Source organism: Saccostrea cucullata, unplaced genomic scaffold, assembly GCF_032062105.1.
Source record: "Saccostrea cucullata isolate Sc308-1 unplaced genomic scaffold, CSIRO_AGI_Scuc_v1 ctg10541, whole genome shotgun sequence".
NCBI lineage: Eukaryota > Metazoa > Mollusca > Bivalvia > Ostreida > Ostreidae > Saccostrea > Saccostrea cuccullata.
In genome coordinates, this window is record NW_026941014.1 from 81,504 (window position 1) to 100,844 (window position 19,341).

At 31.1% G+C, this 19,341-nt stretch overlaps 1 protein-coding gene across 2 annotated transcripts; it reads left to right on the plus strand.

Annotated features, from left to right (window-relative positions):
- The first annotated feature begins 10,040 nt into the window (after positions 1-10,040).
- LOC134256929 (uncharacterized) lies at positions 10,041-12,387 on the plus strand. 2 transcript variants are annotated; one of them, XM_062739601.1, is made up of 2 exons: positions 10,041-10,115; positions 10,484-12,387. In XM_062739601.1, exon 2 carries the CDS (start codon positions 10,484-10,486, stop codon positions 12,242-12,244), a length of 1,761 nt encoding a protein of 586 aa, XP_062595585.1. In that variant the 5' UTR covers positions 10,041-10,115; the 3' UTR covers positions 12,245-12,387. The 2 variants fall into 2 exon arrangements, with proteins under 2 accessions (XP_062595585.1, XP_062595586.1); XM_062739602.1 differs by having other exon boundaries at positions 10,112-10,136.
- Positions 12,388-19,341: the final 6,954 nt, after the last annotated feature.

Genomic DNA, 19,341 nt, shown 5'->3' on the forward strand with positions numbered 1-19,341 from the left:
ATATTGGAAATTTTAAAGGAGGAAATATACCCATAATGAATATAAAAATAAATAGCAAATTAAATCAGAAAATCAAAATTAAAAACAAGGCATGTATGTTATAAACTAATTTTTGGTAAGTAATTATATGAGAGAAAAAAAAAAACATTGACATTTCTTTAGTATCACGTCTTCATAAAACAAATTCACACAATTAATCCTTTAAATGACAGATTTATATTTGTGTGGCATAAAATTACACAATAAAATTTGTAAATCACTCAAATCAGATAACCACATTAATGTTTTGAAATACAAATACTGTGACTAATTAAATGATACCAGGATAATCCATTATAACTCCAGAGATTATTTTCAATTGTAATGGAAGTCCTTTTGAAATAACGATAACTAAGTTTCCTCTTAGGGTTATCAATTTAAAACTTTTTTGTACTTAATAAATAAATGGTGTAAAATGATTAATCTTTGTAGCATTGTAAAGGTGGAATGAAATAAACATACGCCACCAAAGGAATTTACAAAATTTTATATTTGTCAAATTTATTGCACCATAAATTTTACGTTGACGTCCATGGGCAGCGTATGTTTTATTTAGAGATAGTTAAAAAGTAATTTGAATTTCATATAATTTCTTTATGAAAATGTAAAAAAATATTTTTTTTATTATAATATGAAATAATGAATAATTGAACCCAGATATTTTAACACAATTAAAAGGTTCTTTTCATCAAGGGCAAGTCTTTCCTAAAATATAAAAAAAAATCAGGTGCAAAATGACCTATTTTTTATTTGTTATCGGTCATGTGAATTGGGTTCATTTCACTTTCGTCTTGATCTAGCAAATTTGTATTTCTTACTAGTTTAACACGATTCGAGATCGTTCAAAATCCCTTCATTTTACAATAAATACCTTAAAGCCCTGTTTTATTTTTTTTCTACGAAAGTGCATGCCTAAATTAGTTAGAAAACATTTTAATCACCCGTCGTAATTTATCTATTAATCAGAACCCATTTCTTCATTGTTAAGATAAAGCTATTACTTTGTTGAATTTAAATTCATGGCATGTATAAAATAATAAATCGATATCACAATTATGTTGTTAATATTGCTGTGATCTACATGGAAAAACTTCATTACAATATTCGAATGCAATAATAAAATTCATGCATTTTAAAAAATAAAATCTGTCTCTAAAATTACAAAAATCCACATGTTTCATTCATTTTAAGCCAGGATTTGACCGAAACTCAGCGGGGGATTCTATTCTCTGCCTTATCTGTGCAAGCATTGTACTTTGCCGTCTCTGTAGTTTGATAAGTTATATTTTTACGAATAATGTTTATGAAATTAAGTTGTTCTTAATATTGTGTGTCAATACCTTATTTAAGACGTATCATTTTATTTTTTAATACCTTTCATACGGTTTTGTGGGTTTAACTGAGTTTATATTAAGTGTGTCCGATATATGAGACAATCTTTTGTCAGGTAGACGATCATTACAATCAGGTTTGTTCCTTAATTGAGCAAAAAATTTTATATTCACAATCATAAAAATAGATCTAAGAAGCATAATTTAGTTTCGCTTTTCGAAAACAATTATAACAGAAAATACATGTATAACAATTAAAATTTGTCATCGTTTAACAATCGAGCATAACAAACTTCAACAACATAAACCTTTAATTGAAAAGACTGACCCTTGACCATTAATATTTTAAACATATTAAAATCAAGCATTGATAAATTCAGAAATCATGGATAAAAAGATAAATGCCAAAATGAGAAAAAGTCGAAATAAAGTTATGACTTTACCTTAGCTATGACAGCCCTATACTGTATGTAAACAAATGTTATCTGATATGTACAGAGTTTCAGAAACACACTTCTTCCTATACTAAAAGGAAAGATTCAAGTTCTAGCTTTAAGCACCATAAATCTTTTCCGACAATAAATAATATGTCAGTTTCTTTATTTTGCATGCATATGTTACTTTTATTTATTGCTAATGTTAAACAAATATAACAGGAAGTAGATACAGGTATTTAGAAAGAAAATAGGATCAGTTTACGTTTTTACCATTTCCTTCCTTGTTTTACAAAAAATAAATTTAAATAGACATGGACCATTTTCAATGTACTAACATTCAAACATCTTTCAATCATCACACGTATATTCGTTGTGACAAGACTTTCAGCGGGTATATAAATATATATTAACTGTATGTTGGACCTTTTGACTTTAGCCTTAGATTTTGACACAGTTTCAAAAAGACCTTGGCCATACATGTTCAATCAATTATGTCCTGAACTGTTTGACAAAAAATACAGATATCATATAACATTAAACTTGACTTTCTCTCGTTATTAAATCTTTAATGAATTTATAACAGTTTTAGTGACCACTTTTCATCACATAGTTTCATCGTGAGAAGTTGGAAAACAAGGGCTATTTGAGACACAGCATTATAAATGAATGGCAAAGAATCAGTAAACTAGAGTGAAAATAAAAGCTTCATTTTAGCTGCTGTAAAACTTGTTAAAAATCCGAAAGAAATATTCACTGAAATATGTGACATTTACAGCAACCAATGCCTGTTTTATACACAAATGAGCAGGTGGATTTCAATGATAAAAAATTATATAATAGCAATCAAAAATTGGTACCGTCCTTGCCACAAAAATTATAATAACGTATGCACTGTTCGCCAAATTTCAACAAATGATAATTGATGATGTATGTTTCACTTTGAAATTGAATACTGTTTGTTATCTCCATATCCTTCAATAAGACACATAGCAGATTTGATAGACATCATATCGGGAGTAGTTTACACTGTTTTTAAGAAACGTTTGACGGTAAAAAAGCTTGGTACTCAAGAATCACCCTATATTTTGAAAAATGAATGAAAACGACAGCGTGTACGAAACTCTTAACAATTATTTTAAAATATCAGTAATTGTAGTTATCCAATTTGTTTTATATTCAAACAGATATTGCAACATGAATCTATTGCTTACAACCCTAAAAGCTAAATTTACAATAAGATGTACTTGATAAAAACGGTGAAGGTCTGACAAGAGCAAAGGTATGCAAGAGCAAAAAGACATATTTATATGCAATTTTCTTAAATATTAGTGGAATTGTAGTTCAAATTCGTATTTGGGAAGACAATTTAATTTCTGGAGAAGTCTAGAAAGCAATTTTTGGCAAAAAAAAAAATCGAAAAGTTTATTAGAGAAAGGACCCAAAATCAGGAATCCACTACATTGAATGTCTTCATGACAGCGTCCAATCCCGCCCGCCCTGAAGAGTAAAGGGGTTTTCGGGATAAATAGAAAGTTAATGTTTGTTCACATTAACAATATTCGCCAGATCTTTGACCTTTTGACTTGTTTCTATTTCCAAACTTGAAAAAAAACACCTTACAGAAGGAAGAAACAAGTCCAGGAAATCATTGGATTTGCCATTTTCCAGTACACTAAGGTCATACCCAAAATGAGTTCTAAAGAGAATCAGAAATTAGATAAAAATTGTTACAGACATGTGTTTTAATTAAAAGAGATTAATAAGTAAAATCATGAAGACTAAATCATTGGAAAGCGTTTTTGGCTTCTTTCTGAGCACAGAGGACATTATTTATTGAACTGCCCTCGTAACTTTTGAACAGTTAACACTAAGGCGTTTATATTTCACACATGATTTTATATGAAAATACATTTCTTTGGATACCAACATCTGCATCCCATCTATCCATCTGTATTCAATAATCCAGAAGTGGGAAAGAATGAGATAGATTACATAATCAATACTTACTGGTCCTGCTGACAAAGCAGGTAGAACACTGTCTACGTTTCTAATGCTCGTTATATAAAATTGTATTTTAAAGAACATTGATTTAATTTTACAAGTAGTAATCCAGCTTGCACTCATTCTGAGGTAGAAATTCTGCAAAATCATTGTCTTCGTTTCTAAGGCTTGTTATGTAAATTGTACTAACTTGGATTTCATTCTACAGGTGGTAATCAAACTTCTACTCATATTTTATTTTCTAAGGAAGAAATTGTTCAAATTCATATGTAAGTTTTAAATATTTTTAATATCCAGAAGACCAAAAATGAATTTGAATTGCCATATCCTTATTGGGTTGCAAAACGTCCAAAATAAATCTTACAAACAAAGATACATAGCGGGTTCCAGCATATGTTAAACCAAGCCTCTTTCTTTACTCCTCACTAAGATATAAACAGTAATGAAAAAGAAACCTCAAGGGTACTGTGCAACAATATATTGGTGGTTTAAATCAGATGTGGATACACTTGAAAATCCTAATCCAATAACGTGCGGGTGATCTTTATCTTACTTTGCGAAAGGTTTTTAATGCTAGATTTTCTAGAGTTGAGACATACTTTAGTAAAATGTGCAGGAGCAAAGCAGCGTATTAGTGTCTGTTTGAAAAGGCTACGTTTTATTCATATCTTTCTAAAATGCAGGTTGTCATGGGCGCCTAGTTAACATATTTGAGATTGTTTTTCCGTCGAAAAGACCCGAGAAGTTGTAATTGGACATGACACGGAATCCCCGATGTATAGAAATATATATTTAATAAGTACAAATCACGGATTGTTTTTCCGATCAGGAAGTAATAACTTTCGTAAGACTCCGCATACGTCACTTCAATAAGTTACTCATTATTGATCAATGAGCAGGTCATCTTTATTTGAGCAAACCTAGAAATGCTTTTTAAAAAATCAAAAACCGATACACAGAATTAGGTATCTTAGTGTAGTGTAGTTCTGTGCCAAGTAATATTGGAATCAGACTTAAACTATAGGAGGAGGAGCATTTCAAAGTATTTTACAGAAATTTCATTTTATTTAAAAGTTGAAGTAAAATTATATATTTAAATGGTCAAAAAAGTCTTATAAAAAGTTCGTTGTTTCGAGTAAGACGCAACAATATCGACCTTGACGTTACGTGTAAATATTGACCGACTTTTCCATAAAAATTATGCGAAGGTCACAAATTCATACTATCGTGATTAAGAAAATACTGAGCGTAAGAAGACCTATAAGGACTTGTTGGAAAGGAAATTTTCTCTACTTTTACCAGTTTTATTTTGTTTTCCCTATTTCAGCATAGAAATAAACGTAAAGCTGAGCTTTGTTTAAAAATTACGAATAAAATCGAGAAAAAACACATAAGTAAAAGAAAATTATTGTTTTTAAAAAATACTTTAAAGTAATAACAATAATTTTTACATATTTTAAAAGCAGAAAAAATATGCTTTATGAATATATCATACATTTTTTATAAAGTTAATCGGGAAAAAAAATGTCAGTCGTCGGAAAAATCCGCAATTGTTTTGGAAAATCACGCCATTTTCAAAAAGTCATCTTTGTCTTCAAAAGGTAAAATCTATTAAATACCGACATTAAAACAAAAACTTTTTATATAATTTAAAAGAATAGAAAATTTCAGAAAAGATGATATATAGTTTATTTAAGAAATGAATTTAATTTTTGAAGATTCATGAGGTTATGAACTACGACGCTTCACGCCGGCATATTTCATGAAGCGCGTTAACGCTTCATGATAAATACGCCGATGTGAAGCGTTGTAGTTCATTTACCTCATAAATCTTCAAAAATTAATTTCATTTCTGATATTTACATTATTTTTCTGATGACTTGCCATAAATTTACACCGTTCAACTGTCATTTTTAAAACAAAACAGTGTGCACTATATTTATTAACTTTTTGACGTCAAGAGCGGTATTAAGACGTAACAATGAAGATATTCATGCTTATTCGTGATACATACCTAATGTAGTTCATGAGAAAATATACTGCATTTTACTTTGTAAAGAATCATAGGGGAAATTTATTGGAAATGTAAATATATACCTTTATGCTAACATAAAATAGATACGGATATTTTATTTTCGCGAAGTCGTGTTTTAACGCGCCACTGGTCAATTTGACCGGTATGGAAGTGAAGGGTATAATAAAATACTATATTAATTTCACTAATTACTTAGTATTTTCGCCGTACATAAAGTCGTATTTTTTATTTCACTTTCCTTTATTTATTTTCAAAATTTGTTCTGTAAATGATAATCATTTACGTCAAAATATATCAGAATGTTTGGATTTTTTTATTTGACCATAATTATAACTAAATACCATGCATGTATGAGAGTTTTAATCATATAAAAAATAGAATTCTTTTCATAAGTGGTAAGTCCACAATAAATCCTGTATGAGAAAATTCGTTTATGCAGAACAATATGTTGTTTGTTTTCAAGTTTTCTCATTTTATGAGCCTGGGGTAAACAAATATTTTTTCTCCAGAACAGAAAAAATTCTATTAATGATAGTGAAGCATTCGCTTACTGTATGATATATGCTTGGTTAAGTCAGGACCCCTTTAAGTTGTGTACAAGAATAAATAAGAAAAATATTCTGTGGAAGAACAGCAGGGGCACGATTATTCAGATGAGCGATGTGACCTATTGGTCTTTCTTTTTAATCCAAATGCAAGACTGTATTACATTTTTATGGCCCACAATAGCCATGGGGGCCCTGTCTTGAAGAAAATTTTAAAACATACATAGGCTGACAGATTTATTTCATTTAATTTAGGCCAGCAGTTCCTGTAAGGATTTTCTTTTTAAAAGGTTTTCTTATCTTGTTCATTATAACAACCCAATCCTAGCCATAGGAAGTTTTAACTCAAAAAAAAGTATAATCCTAAATAAAATCAAAATGTTTGCACATTGATTTGACTAAATCATTCTCTTCTCTTTTTTATTTATCATTTTCTATTCTTGAAAATTATAAAGGTCTTCCGTCTTCAGCGGAAGACCTTACTGTTATTCTTAAGTTTCTTTTCCACTATTTTTATTATTGTTTTTTTTCCCTACCGATATTGTGCATGCGATTTCTCGGAAACGGGTCGCTAGATTTTCATGAAACTTTCAGGTCAGATAGAGAATTTCAAAAACTAGATTTTTATTTTAATAACGTCACTTCCGGTCGGGAAATTTTCAAGATTTCATGATTTTAGAGGGTAATTTTGTCCGGGCGTGTGTAAGAAAAGAATTTATCACAGGAACATGAAACTTTCAGCGATGATAGAACAACATATGTATATTTGCCTAAGGTATTTAACTTCCACCGGAAGTACTGCACGTTAACGCTCGGTATGGTCTGGAAAAGTCATATTGATCTTTCAAATGATATCTCGAAAAAAGGGCTGGCCCCTAAAATAAGGGATCTAGAGGGGCCGAAAGTTTTTTCTCGACATCTCAAAAAGTAATAAAAACTTGCTATACATCAAAGAAGAAAAGTTATTTAAAATGTCAAGCTTAATCTATTGAGATCGTCAATATAAGCTTGGCGACGTCACTTCCGGTCAAACTGGAAGTCGTCAGAAAATGCATGTTTTTGCCGTTCTTGACATGTGTTTGGCTAACAAATGTCACTGGAAGCATAAAACTTAATTTTCCGTCCGTCGGCTTCACTTCTGGTCAAACTGGAAGTAGCCAAAAAAGCTTATTTTTGAAGGCTTTGACGCAAAATTGAAATTAAAAGGCACTGGAGACGACTTAGCTCATTGCTTTCTTTCATTGACGTCACTTCCGGTCAAAACAGTACGTACGGAAGACCTTCTCGTTGCTTTGCAACGAGCTTTGCTCTAGTTATATTCATAATCCTGTGTAATAACACCTTACTGTGGACTCCTTGCTCGGATTTCGATGGGCCACATTGCTCATCTGAGTAACCAATCTCGTACGTTTATGTACAGTCAAATGAATATAAGGTGATAAAGCAACTACTGATAATAAATGCGTTTGTTTGTTGTTTAAGTCCTTCTCGAGAAGATTTAACTCATATGGAGAGGCCTTGCCGGTGGAGAGCTGTAACGTTTGTCCTATACACGGTACTTAGGGCAATTATGCAATGAGGGATCTTTTTCGTGCAAGCAACTACTGCGACACGGGATCTCGGTTTATACGGTCTCATCCGAAGGACCGGTCTCCATGGATTTGAACCCGCGATGTAAATGTTTAGCTGCTTTACCTGAGCCTGCTATTCTCAAAACAATATATATATATATATATATATATATATATATATATATATATATATATATATATATATATATATATATATATATATATATATATATATATATATTTTTTTTTTTTTAAACAGTTTTAAATATCTTAATTATTTTATTAATATCTTTATTATATTTATTGATTAAAAGATCAATTTTAAAGATTTTTACCTTAAATATTCAAAATTCGAATTTTAAAAACGATTTTTGGATTTTAAATATCTGAATTTTTAATCTGTTGTTAGTTTAGAAAATTTACACTTTACAATCTATAGTTCGGTAACATTTTTACGTCTTTTCATTATTCAAAATTAACTTTAAACTTCTAAATTTCAATTTTGAAACGATTTAGATTTTTAGAAATTCGGAATTTTGATTCAAATGTTCTAATTGCAAATATTCAACACACTTTGAGTGTTTATGCAATAAATATTATCATCATTAATATTCTAACTATCTAAAAGGTCTTTCGCTTAACAAAGATTTATTGGAAAACTTTCAAAATTTAAACCAGGTTTGGAAATTTATACTTTGGATATTTAAAGTAAATTTTTAAAAAGTCAAAATAAAAAATTGTTTCGGTTATTTAAGAGTTGAGAGTTGAATCAAAATTCTAAATTTCTAAAAATCTAAAACATTTGAAAGTTGGAAGTTTAAAGTAAATTTTAAATAAACAACAGACGAAAAATTTTATTGAATTTTAGATAGTTAAGCGTAAACGTTCTGAAGAAACTGTAGATTAAACACTCAGAAGTTTAAAATAAAAAGGTCGTTTTTTGGAAATTTGAATTTTTAATATTTAAGGTAAAAATCTTTTATTAAAAATTTGAAATCCTAATCCTGTTTGGGAATTTGATAATTTAGATTTTTGAACAAAAAAATTGAATTTAAATTTATCAAATCATTTTGAGTTTTTGAAATTTAAACTCAGTCATTTTAGAAATTTAAATTGTTTTAAAATTGTCACACTATTTTCATATTTCAAATTATTAAGTTCAATGGACAATTTTCAAGATAAAGAAATTTTATTCATTCTTTTCTGAATCAAATAAATAAAATTTCCTGTCTGTTGCTGAACCTTATAAATTAACACTTTTTAAAACCAATGCAATTTGACACTTCTTTTTTATTACATCATATATATCATTTACATATCGCGAAAAAAAATATTGGAGTAAATAATATACAATTATTGCTGGTTTTTGAGGTCAATACAATGATTTAGCCATCTGAGGAGTACAATATTCACCGAGCCCGAAGGGCGAGGTGAATGTTGTACTTGGAAGATGGCTAAATCATTGTATTGACCGAAAAAACAGCAATAATTGTTTTATTATATGATTCACTGATAAACTGATACAGCTCGTTACTTGTTTGCATTTTATTACGTCCTAGCCAAATACAAGAGAGTAGCAGAATTAAAATGTTAATAAACCTTACCAGTCGTATCAATTTAATTTTTTTTTTAATCAATTTTAGTAGCCATGAAAGAAAAATATATCGTCAGTCTTTTTATAGGAAAGATTTTTAAAGGAAGGAGTATTATCAGGGAAAACTAACAACCAAAAAGTAAAAAAAAATGTTGTTCAGTAAAAGTGTGTGTGTGTGGGGGGGGGGGGGGAGTCCCTGCATCCCTCACCTAAAATATATATTCGCTTATGTTTTGTTCACATGAAAATAAAAATCATAGTCGTTTAAATAGCTTTCTAAAACAATTTGTATCAATTTGGAATTCCCAATCTATTTTTAGATCAATGTAGAGGAAATAAATACTTGTATTGACCTGGAACGTCACGTGCAGGTCAATACAACGTAATATTTTTCTAACATAGTTGGATCTCAGCCAATCAGAGAGATGGAAATTATTCAATCATATAATAATAGGCCTTTGTTAACGTTACTGTTACACGCCTGGTCCGGATATCCTTTTTGAATCTATGGTTATCTCAATTCAGGAAGTAAATTACTGCCTTTTCGCCCATCATTAAAACTGTAAGTAAAATAATATACTCTGTACGTATATATTTTACAAATATTACTGAACATTTTTATGAATTATGAAGAAATGAATTTATGACATTTTTTGATAATATGTGTTGATTGACATCTGCATGCGCATGTTCTCATCACGACTTATTTGTCTACTCTTCTTTAAACTTGACCACCCCGGTTTTTACTCTAAAATACACTTTTATAGTATAGAACTCGAGGTGACCAAATTTAAAGAGGACAAATAAGTCGTGACGAGTCTTTGTGGTGCATATGCAAAGTAAATATTAGTTAAACTTATATCTTTATCTTACTGATGTCACATATAATACATTCAATTTCTTTTTAATACACTTTTTCATTGATTGTAGATGGCTTTATCTAAAATGGATATTCCCCGCACAGCCCAACATTTTTTAGAATGCGGCATTGAAGAATGTGAAAGAAACTGTGAGTTCTATTGCAACCCTTGTCATAAAAGATTGTGTAAACAATGCTGCGAGGAACATCTGAAAAGTCCAGAAAACAAGAACCATGAGGTGGTCCTTTACCAGCAACGTAAACGACAACTTCCTGTGGAGAAATGCAAGATCCACCCCACAAAAGATGTGGACATGTTGTGTGAAGAATGCAAAATTCCAGTATGTTCCAAATGTGTCACACAAAGAGAACATCGGGGTCATATATTTACTGATCTTGAGACAATTTATGCAGAAAAATTTGCAGACTTTCAAAAGGAAATTCCCAAGATACAAGACTACTTTCTCCCTACATCACAAAATTTTAAGAAAGACATTAAAAAAGATTCCTCAGAAGTCAAACACATCATGGACAACATTAGAACATGCATGAAGACTGAAGGTGAGACTCTGAAAAGTCTGGTGGACACAGTCATATCTGAGAACATGAAGCAGTTAGACCAGATAGAGCAAACACTGTTAGAAGATCTAAACACCCAAGACAAGACAATAGATAACTACATCACATATCTTAATAACCTTGTCAAAGAGCTCCAGAGATGTCTGTCCCCTACAGAAACCCAGAGATTAATGTCTGAGAAGAAACCAAAGATCCGATCCATACCAGAGACAACAAAACCAGTCACACCAGGATTTACTGCTGGTCAATTCAGCAAAAGTGATGTCACCAAATTACTTGGTAAAATACATGTCCCCGACACTATAGCAGAAAAGAGAGAAATAAGGCCCATTGAAAGTGTCTACAATACAGCAATGAAACCTACACATAAACAGATGAAAGAAGACAGAAAGAAATCAGACAAGAAACAAACAATGTCTCCATCTGCGTCTGTCACCATGGTCAGGGAGTTAAAGGTACCAGGTGTTAATAATGTATACCATGTATCACTAGATCAATCAGACAGACTCTGGATCAGTGATGATATGGGTAATCTTATCCAAACAGATCTACAGGGGAATGTGATACAGAAGATAAAAACCAGTGATGGACGTGGCTACCACACAGTCACACAGGACAGGGATCTGATCTTTACAGACCAAGACAAGAAAGTCATCAATAGGATAACACAGGATAATAATATCACTGAATTCATTAAAACTGGAGACTGGAGTCCACTCAGCATACACTCCTCCCACATCAACGGGGACTTACTGGTGGGGATGTTGAAATTAACAGAGACTAAGGGAATTTTTAAAATGAGGAAAAATAAAGAGGAAAGTAAAGTCACCAGGTACAACAAGACAGGAAAAGAACTACAGAACATACAGAGGGATAACAAAGGACAGGAACTGTATAGTACATTACCACACTACATCACAGAAAACATAAATGGAGATATCTGTACATCTGACTACTATAAAGGAGTAGTGGTGGTGAATAAATCAGGACAACACAGGTTCTCCTACACAGGTCAGGGGTCAGGGTTCCTTTCCTATGGAATCTGTACTGATGTCCTTGGTCACATCCTGGTGTGTGATGGATTCTTTATAAGTAAAACTGTTCACCTCCTTGATCAGGACGGTCAGTTCTTGTCATTATTGCTAACACCACAACAAGGGGTACCCTTTCCGCGCAGTGTGTGTGTGGATGACGAGAACAATCTCTATGTAGGACAATATAACACACTGACAGTGTTCAAGTATCTCCACTGATGAATGTGATTCTTATTCTGTCTTAAACATATTGTATATTGTATCAAACTTACACAAATCTAAAGCCATCAAGTAATTGTGTTTTATGTTATCTTTTTATTACATCTACTTTATATCAGTTCCTGACTTTAATTGTTACATGAAAATTTTTCATGTACGATCAAAGAGCAAGAGCCATCTTATGCATAAAACGGTCCTGCACTTATATCATTTATTTAACTATCACCCTATTTCCCATTTCATATTTCAAAATAAAGCAGACACTTGGTGCTTTCATTTTCTATAATAAAATTTTGTTTTGAGAATCCAGATATTGGAAAACAGGTTTGAGAAATTGTTATGTTCTTGAAATTTGCAGAAAACATGCGTATTCGACTACCTTCAGCATAGAATTAAAATATGAGCACAGCCCACGATCCAAAAAATAAAACATGTTTTCTGATCTTCAAAGACAGGGCTTTCATTATGTATTTGCATATTTTGGATCAGAGGTTGTGCTCTATATGAAATATTGAAAAAATACTTCAGTTTTTGGTAATTTTCAAAGGAATTTACAGGATATGAGGAAAATGACGCATTGACTTCATGGGAAATTACGACACGATTAATGGATACGATACGTGGTCACCAACTTTCCAAATGATAAATACTGCATTTGCAACCTTAACTGAGCGGTTTTGATTTTTTTTTTTTAGAAATTCTCAGGGCCAAATAAGGCCCAAAGTGGCTCTTGCTCTTTGTTTACATCCTGTATGTACATAAATGCAAAATAATAATAAACTTTATCATGTCCAATCCTATATCAATATGTACATGTATATAAATGCAAATTATAAGAAACTTTATCATGTACACAATCAAATTTATTAACATCCTTATGTATATACAGTGAAAACTGTCTAATCGGACACCTGAATAATCCGACACACTGTGAATTCTGACGTTAAATTTCTTTCCCATTTTAGTATTTTCCTTGTTTATAACACTGTGCAATCCGACACACTGTCTATTCTGACACAAAATTTGTCTCCCAGTGCATGTCGGATTAGACAGGTTTCACTATATTTTGTAATCATGATGTAGCACTAACTGAAATTAATTAAGTATATTATATTATATTAATTAAGACTAACATTGAAATGCAAAATGATAAGAAAGTATTAAAGGACTTTTCTAAAAATAAAATTTAATAAATAAGTTTAATTGTCATGTTTAATAGAAAAATTGATAAAGGATAATTTCACTATAAAATAAACATGTATTCTCCAAAACGAAATAAAAGCACTCCAATATTCAATATCTGAACAACTAATGTTCTATCAATTAAAACATTTTAAGTAATATTTAAGGGCCAAGTATATCAAATATTTCAAGAATTTGAATTTAAAGTCCTTTAGAAAGCTCAACACGATAACAATTTGAACATTACAGCTGTACATAGTATGAATTCATTCTATACATGGATTTTTTTCAATCAAATAAAAAAATGTACATGTAATAAAAAAAGATTTTTTTTAAAGGCATATGCAGGGAAAAATGTTTTTTTTTAGAATATGTCAAACAAAGCAATCAATTTTTTGAGTCCCCAGAAGTCCAAAGAAAGAGATGTTAAAAATCTACCGAACTTAATTTATAATTTATAAATATAAAAACGATTTTGGAATTGCATACAGAGATATTGATAAGCAATGGTCACGAATGCGTGAGTATTGAGATAGACAAAAAGTACAATAATATATGTATGTTAGCTATATGTATTTACTAGATCGGGAAGGGCACTTTAGAAGGCTCATAAAACGCTTACGGTGGGTGCAGCCGCCCCCTTTTTAGATAAAGTCCGATTTTATATAGGTACATTTAGAATAGCTGTACTGGCACGCTAGAAGGTTGCTCAAAGTGCATGTAGTTCGTTGAAAAAAAAACTTTAACATTATATAAACTAGAAAACTGACCAGTCAGCAAGGGCCCCGCCATGGGGTAGAATTAAAAGGGTGCCGCTTACAGATTGATTAATAAGCAACAGCAACTCATGAACTGTATTCTTAAAACTTAGAGATAATTCCTGAATATTTAAAAACCTGAAAATAATATCCTTGTACATGTATTTACATTAGGCAGTAAAGAACAACTTAACATTGAATGTATATTTAAACAATTATGAAGCTTTGTGTCATATAAATGCCAGCCTTTAATGAATGCAAATATCATGAAGGCTTGACCTCTACTTCAAACAAACAGCAGTTGCAGACAAAGGTTTTCATTAATCTTGAAGTGACAGATAAAGAAAAGCCTACTAAATTTTCTGCAGCAGGCTAGATAATTAATCCCAAGGGATTAATTGTACCTCTCTCATCATTTTCTTCTAAATTTACAATAAGAATTTTTTCAGTGTTAATGATAGAATGAAGTTTTTATACAACTACATGTACATTAAAAATTAATTATACATGTATTCTTGAATTAATATTTTTGAAAAGGTGAAAAAAGTAAATTTAAAAAATCTTCTTTAATCTATTTCTTTTTTTTTTTTAGAATTCAATGAAATCATAACTATCAACAAAAATAAATTATAAAAATTTATATTTAAATCCACATTTCAAAGTGTTCATAGCATTCCAAATTGATTTAACTTCAAAGCAAACTTCATTTGCAGACAGAGTTGGTAATTAATCTCAATGTGACAGATAAAGATAACGCTCTGGATTTTCTTCAGGAGGAAAGCTAATTAATCTCAAGGGACTTCTAGCAGCATAACAAATTAACAATGGGAACATCTTCAGAAGTTATCTCTCTTTGCCAATGCATTCTTATATTAAGTTAAGGAATCTACCCCACCACCCCAGCTCCAAACCATGGGACATAGAGAACCAAACTTAACATCAAAATATGTATTTCTGTCTACTGAAGTACTGTACCAAATTTGTACTTGATTGGGCAACCATAAAAAAAGTTATTCATTCATTCTTATGCATAATTAAGGAATCTACCCCACCACCCCACCTCTAAACCAGAAGACATAGAGAACCAAACTTAGCATCAAAATATGTATTTCTGCCTACTGAACTACCATTACAAATTTGAACTTGATTGGGCAACCATGAAAAAAGTTATTAGCAAAAAACAGAAAATTTGTGGACGGAAGAGTGACAGACGGACAGACAGACGGACAGACGGACGGACAGACAGAGTGATTACTATAGGGCACCCGCAAATCCTTGCGGGGCCCTAACAAATAATAATTGAATTCATCTTCAAATTGCAAATCTGATGATTTGAGAGGGCCGTTGACCTTTATTCAGTTTCAACACAGGGCTTTCACGAAGCATCCTGTTATAGAATGTACGAGAGGGATATGTAGAGGTGGTAAATAATTGAAAAGTACTAGTAACTAGAAAGTTCTTTGAAAAGCAAAAATAAGATGAATTGTCCGATCAGGAAAATTCTCCTTGGGGTGGGGTGTCAGGTTTTGACAAGAAAAAAAATAAAAAAATCAACGTAATTTGCGAATTATATTCCTCCTACCGTTTTGGTCCGATTTCAATATAACAAGTAGACTATACTAAGACACAATTCTGTGCATCGGTTTTTATTTTGAAGAGCAGCAAGGATCATTTTTCTATTTATTGCTGTTAAAGTTTCAAGTCCAAACTGCTTTTTTTCTCTTCCCTTTTTTAAGTATAATCCAGTAGACCTACAGTCTCGACAGAGATTTCTGGTTTTTAAGTTATTAAAGCAAATGCAACCAACATTTTTCAATTTTATATTTTAAAAATACAATATTTTTTTGATAAGTATGTACAGTGTAGTACTAAATACTGTATATTATTCTCATCCTGTTAGGTATATAAGTAATCCCTAGTAAATATCTTCATCAAGTCACACACAAATAACAAAACAGGATGTAGATGTGGCACATTTTAATTTGGACAAACTGTGAAATATATAATGACAATGATAAATAAATGGTCAACTAAATAGAAACAAATAATAATAGTACAATCAATAGATACATGGACGGACATTGTCTTTGTCAACACTATACACCAGACAACTTCTGATGTAAGGGTGGGGGATACAACCTAAGGAACAAAACTGAAATTCATTTCAATGTTCAAAACTAAACTCATTTAATGATAAAATAATTAAAAACTATTATGTTGAAACTTTCTTTCTGTTTCTAACTGGTTTCAAGATACATTCAATGAAAATATAGACAATAGATTTACATGATACTTAAATTTGGCCCAAAGAAGTGTTTTGAAGTTTCATTGAAACAAAAAATGATATGAATTTTGAAGATCATTGAAAAGAAAAGTAGTATTATAATTTGAATATTTTGTTTCTACACATGTGCTTCAAAATTAAATAATATAACAAAGTCAGGTCTAACAATGTACAAAGACACAGCACAACTTCCTGGCAAATTCTACGAAACTTTAAAGATTTAAGTCAGTACAAAATATTGTCATCATAAAGACAATATTGATAAGTTATGTAAATGTTGAATTCCCCTTTTCTTTTACACCTGGCAGCCATTAAAGCCAAAAAAAACTAAAAAAAACAGCAATAAATGTGTAAATAACAAATCACTGGGTAAGGGGGATAACTCTTGGCAATTCTTCAGAATTGCACTCGATTTTTAGTTTACTAAATCATAATTTAATACACCTTACACAAGGAATACTTCTATGTGTTTAATATGCTTTTATACGACTAATAATTTTCCTTCAATATTTCATATTTACAGACTGTATTTATTTAAAGCTTAAAATGCCATTTAGAGTTAAATTAAAATTTTAAAGTTTTATCAGTTAATATATTTTTAAAAATTCTTCATATCAACATATTTACTTGTTGTTCACTCAATATGTATTTTTAAAAAGTATAAGCACTTTATCCCCAATATTAATAAATAAATTACTTCACACTAATACTGTACATATCACAACTAGATAAGAATAGTAATAATATAGGTAATAATTAAAAATATGGATTTTTTTTTTATCCATGTAACTTCTCTTAATATTTTTTTCTGATGAAAAAATACAAATTTTGTCTGACATGTTTGAAATCAGAAAATCTTAATTTGATCAAATTTGGAAAAAAAAAATTTGTTTGTGCAAGTATAACAGTGAAATCACCTGAACGAAACACAATAGTAAAGGGACATCACTCTGTTCTGCCTCAAATAACAATCTACTGCTATAATTTTTCCTCCAAAAAATAAGGTACTGTAACATCTATTATTTGCCACTAGTATTCATATATTCATATACACTTCACAAACTTAAGTATTGTGTGGCAAAAGCTGACTTGAAAAATGATGTAACTAGCATACATAAGGGTGCCTATAGAAATAGTATTTATTCAGCCATAACAAATCACTGGATATGGCAAATGTGGTTTTTTTTTTTGCTAGTGCTAAGTTTTTCGCAGTATTCAATTGGATGTAAGATAGCAAAGCAAGAGAGAGAAATGACAAAAATAAAAAAGATTGCACAATTGGCAAAGCCAACACCATAACAACAAGTCATATACAAATTTTTTGTTATAAAAAATCACTAAAATATAATGTTACACATGTCGAATGTTTTCCCCCCTACTTATCACAACCACAATATAAAATACAACAAACTGGGATTTTGAAGACTAATAGGGGAAAAAGTTTTCTGTTGCCACATGTTTATTTATATGTAATGCAACAACCATATAAAGGGGGTGGGGTAATAAAATGCCCATGTGATATGCATATGGACGGAAAAAAAATAAGTCACAATAGTACTTAGGAATCATTTGATATACAAAATCAAATCACAACACCTACATTTAAGCAAAAACACAGCATGAATCTTCATATTTCAAACAATTCGATTGTGACCTTGATTATCATATTAATGAATGGTCATGTGATATTTTTTATCACTTACAAATGAAAACTTTCACTCACATCTGTTAAAATAATCTAACAAATCGGCACATTAAAAATATTTTCTAATATAATGTCAATTCTCTTAGAGAAAACACCACATGCTCAATTTCTGATAGAAACTGGAATTTCCTGATCATATCTACTTATGAAGGAAATACTTCTGATCAGTTTTACGTTACAGAGAAGTAATTGTCTACTCTTAATTTTATGCATCATAGTCCACTTTAACTGCTCCAAAATATGTGTCCAGCATAAATAAAATGGTCTATGATATTGTAATACTATGAAATACAAGAGGCCCACGGGCCTTATAGGTCACCTGAGCATTATGCAACAACTTTCCAGTGATTGAATTTGATTCATGTTTTAAGCCAGATGCTATGGCATTCACAATTTTGAAAGAGGCACCATTGATCATCATAACAATACACTTAGCAGTTGCTTAGTTTGTTTACTTAATACCCATACGCAGGGTAAGGGAACACAAAATGCATTTCAACTAATCAGTAATATTCAGCAATAATCAGTAGTGCCCCTACCATACATGAACCCCTGACCCTTAGGCCTTGATATATGATTAATACCAAGGAGCAGATTTCAAACCATTCATTCATTTTCAGTATACATGTATAAGTACAACCCCCCCCCCCCTATGGTACCCCTGACCCTGGGGCCTTGAAATTCACAATTGTGGAAGATATGGGCCCTTGTCCATCATAACTATATTGGTAGTTCATCTGTTTAATACTCTGGAGCAGAGAAGAAAATTTTCAAAGATTTAATGTATTTTCACTATATAATCAATAGAGCCCCGCCCTAACACCAGAACCCCTGACCCTGGGGCCATAAAATTCACAATTTTGGTAGAGGCACTCTTGCTCATCATAACTATGTACTTAGTTAGTTTATTTAATACCCAGGAGCAGAGAAGAAGATTTTCAAAGAATTCATGTATTTTCACTATATAATCAATAGAGCCCCGCCCTAACACCAGAACCCCTGACCCTGGGGCCATAAAATTCACAATTTTGGTAGAGGCACCTTTGCTCATCATAACTATGCACTTAGTAAGTTTATTTAATACCTAGGAGCAGAGAAGAAGATTTTCAAAGAATTCATGTATTTTCACTATATAATCAATAGAGCCCCGCCCTAACACCAGAACCCC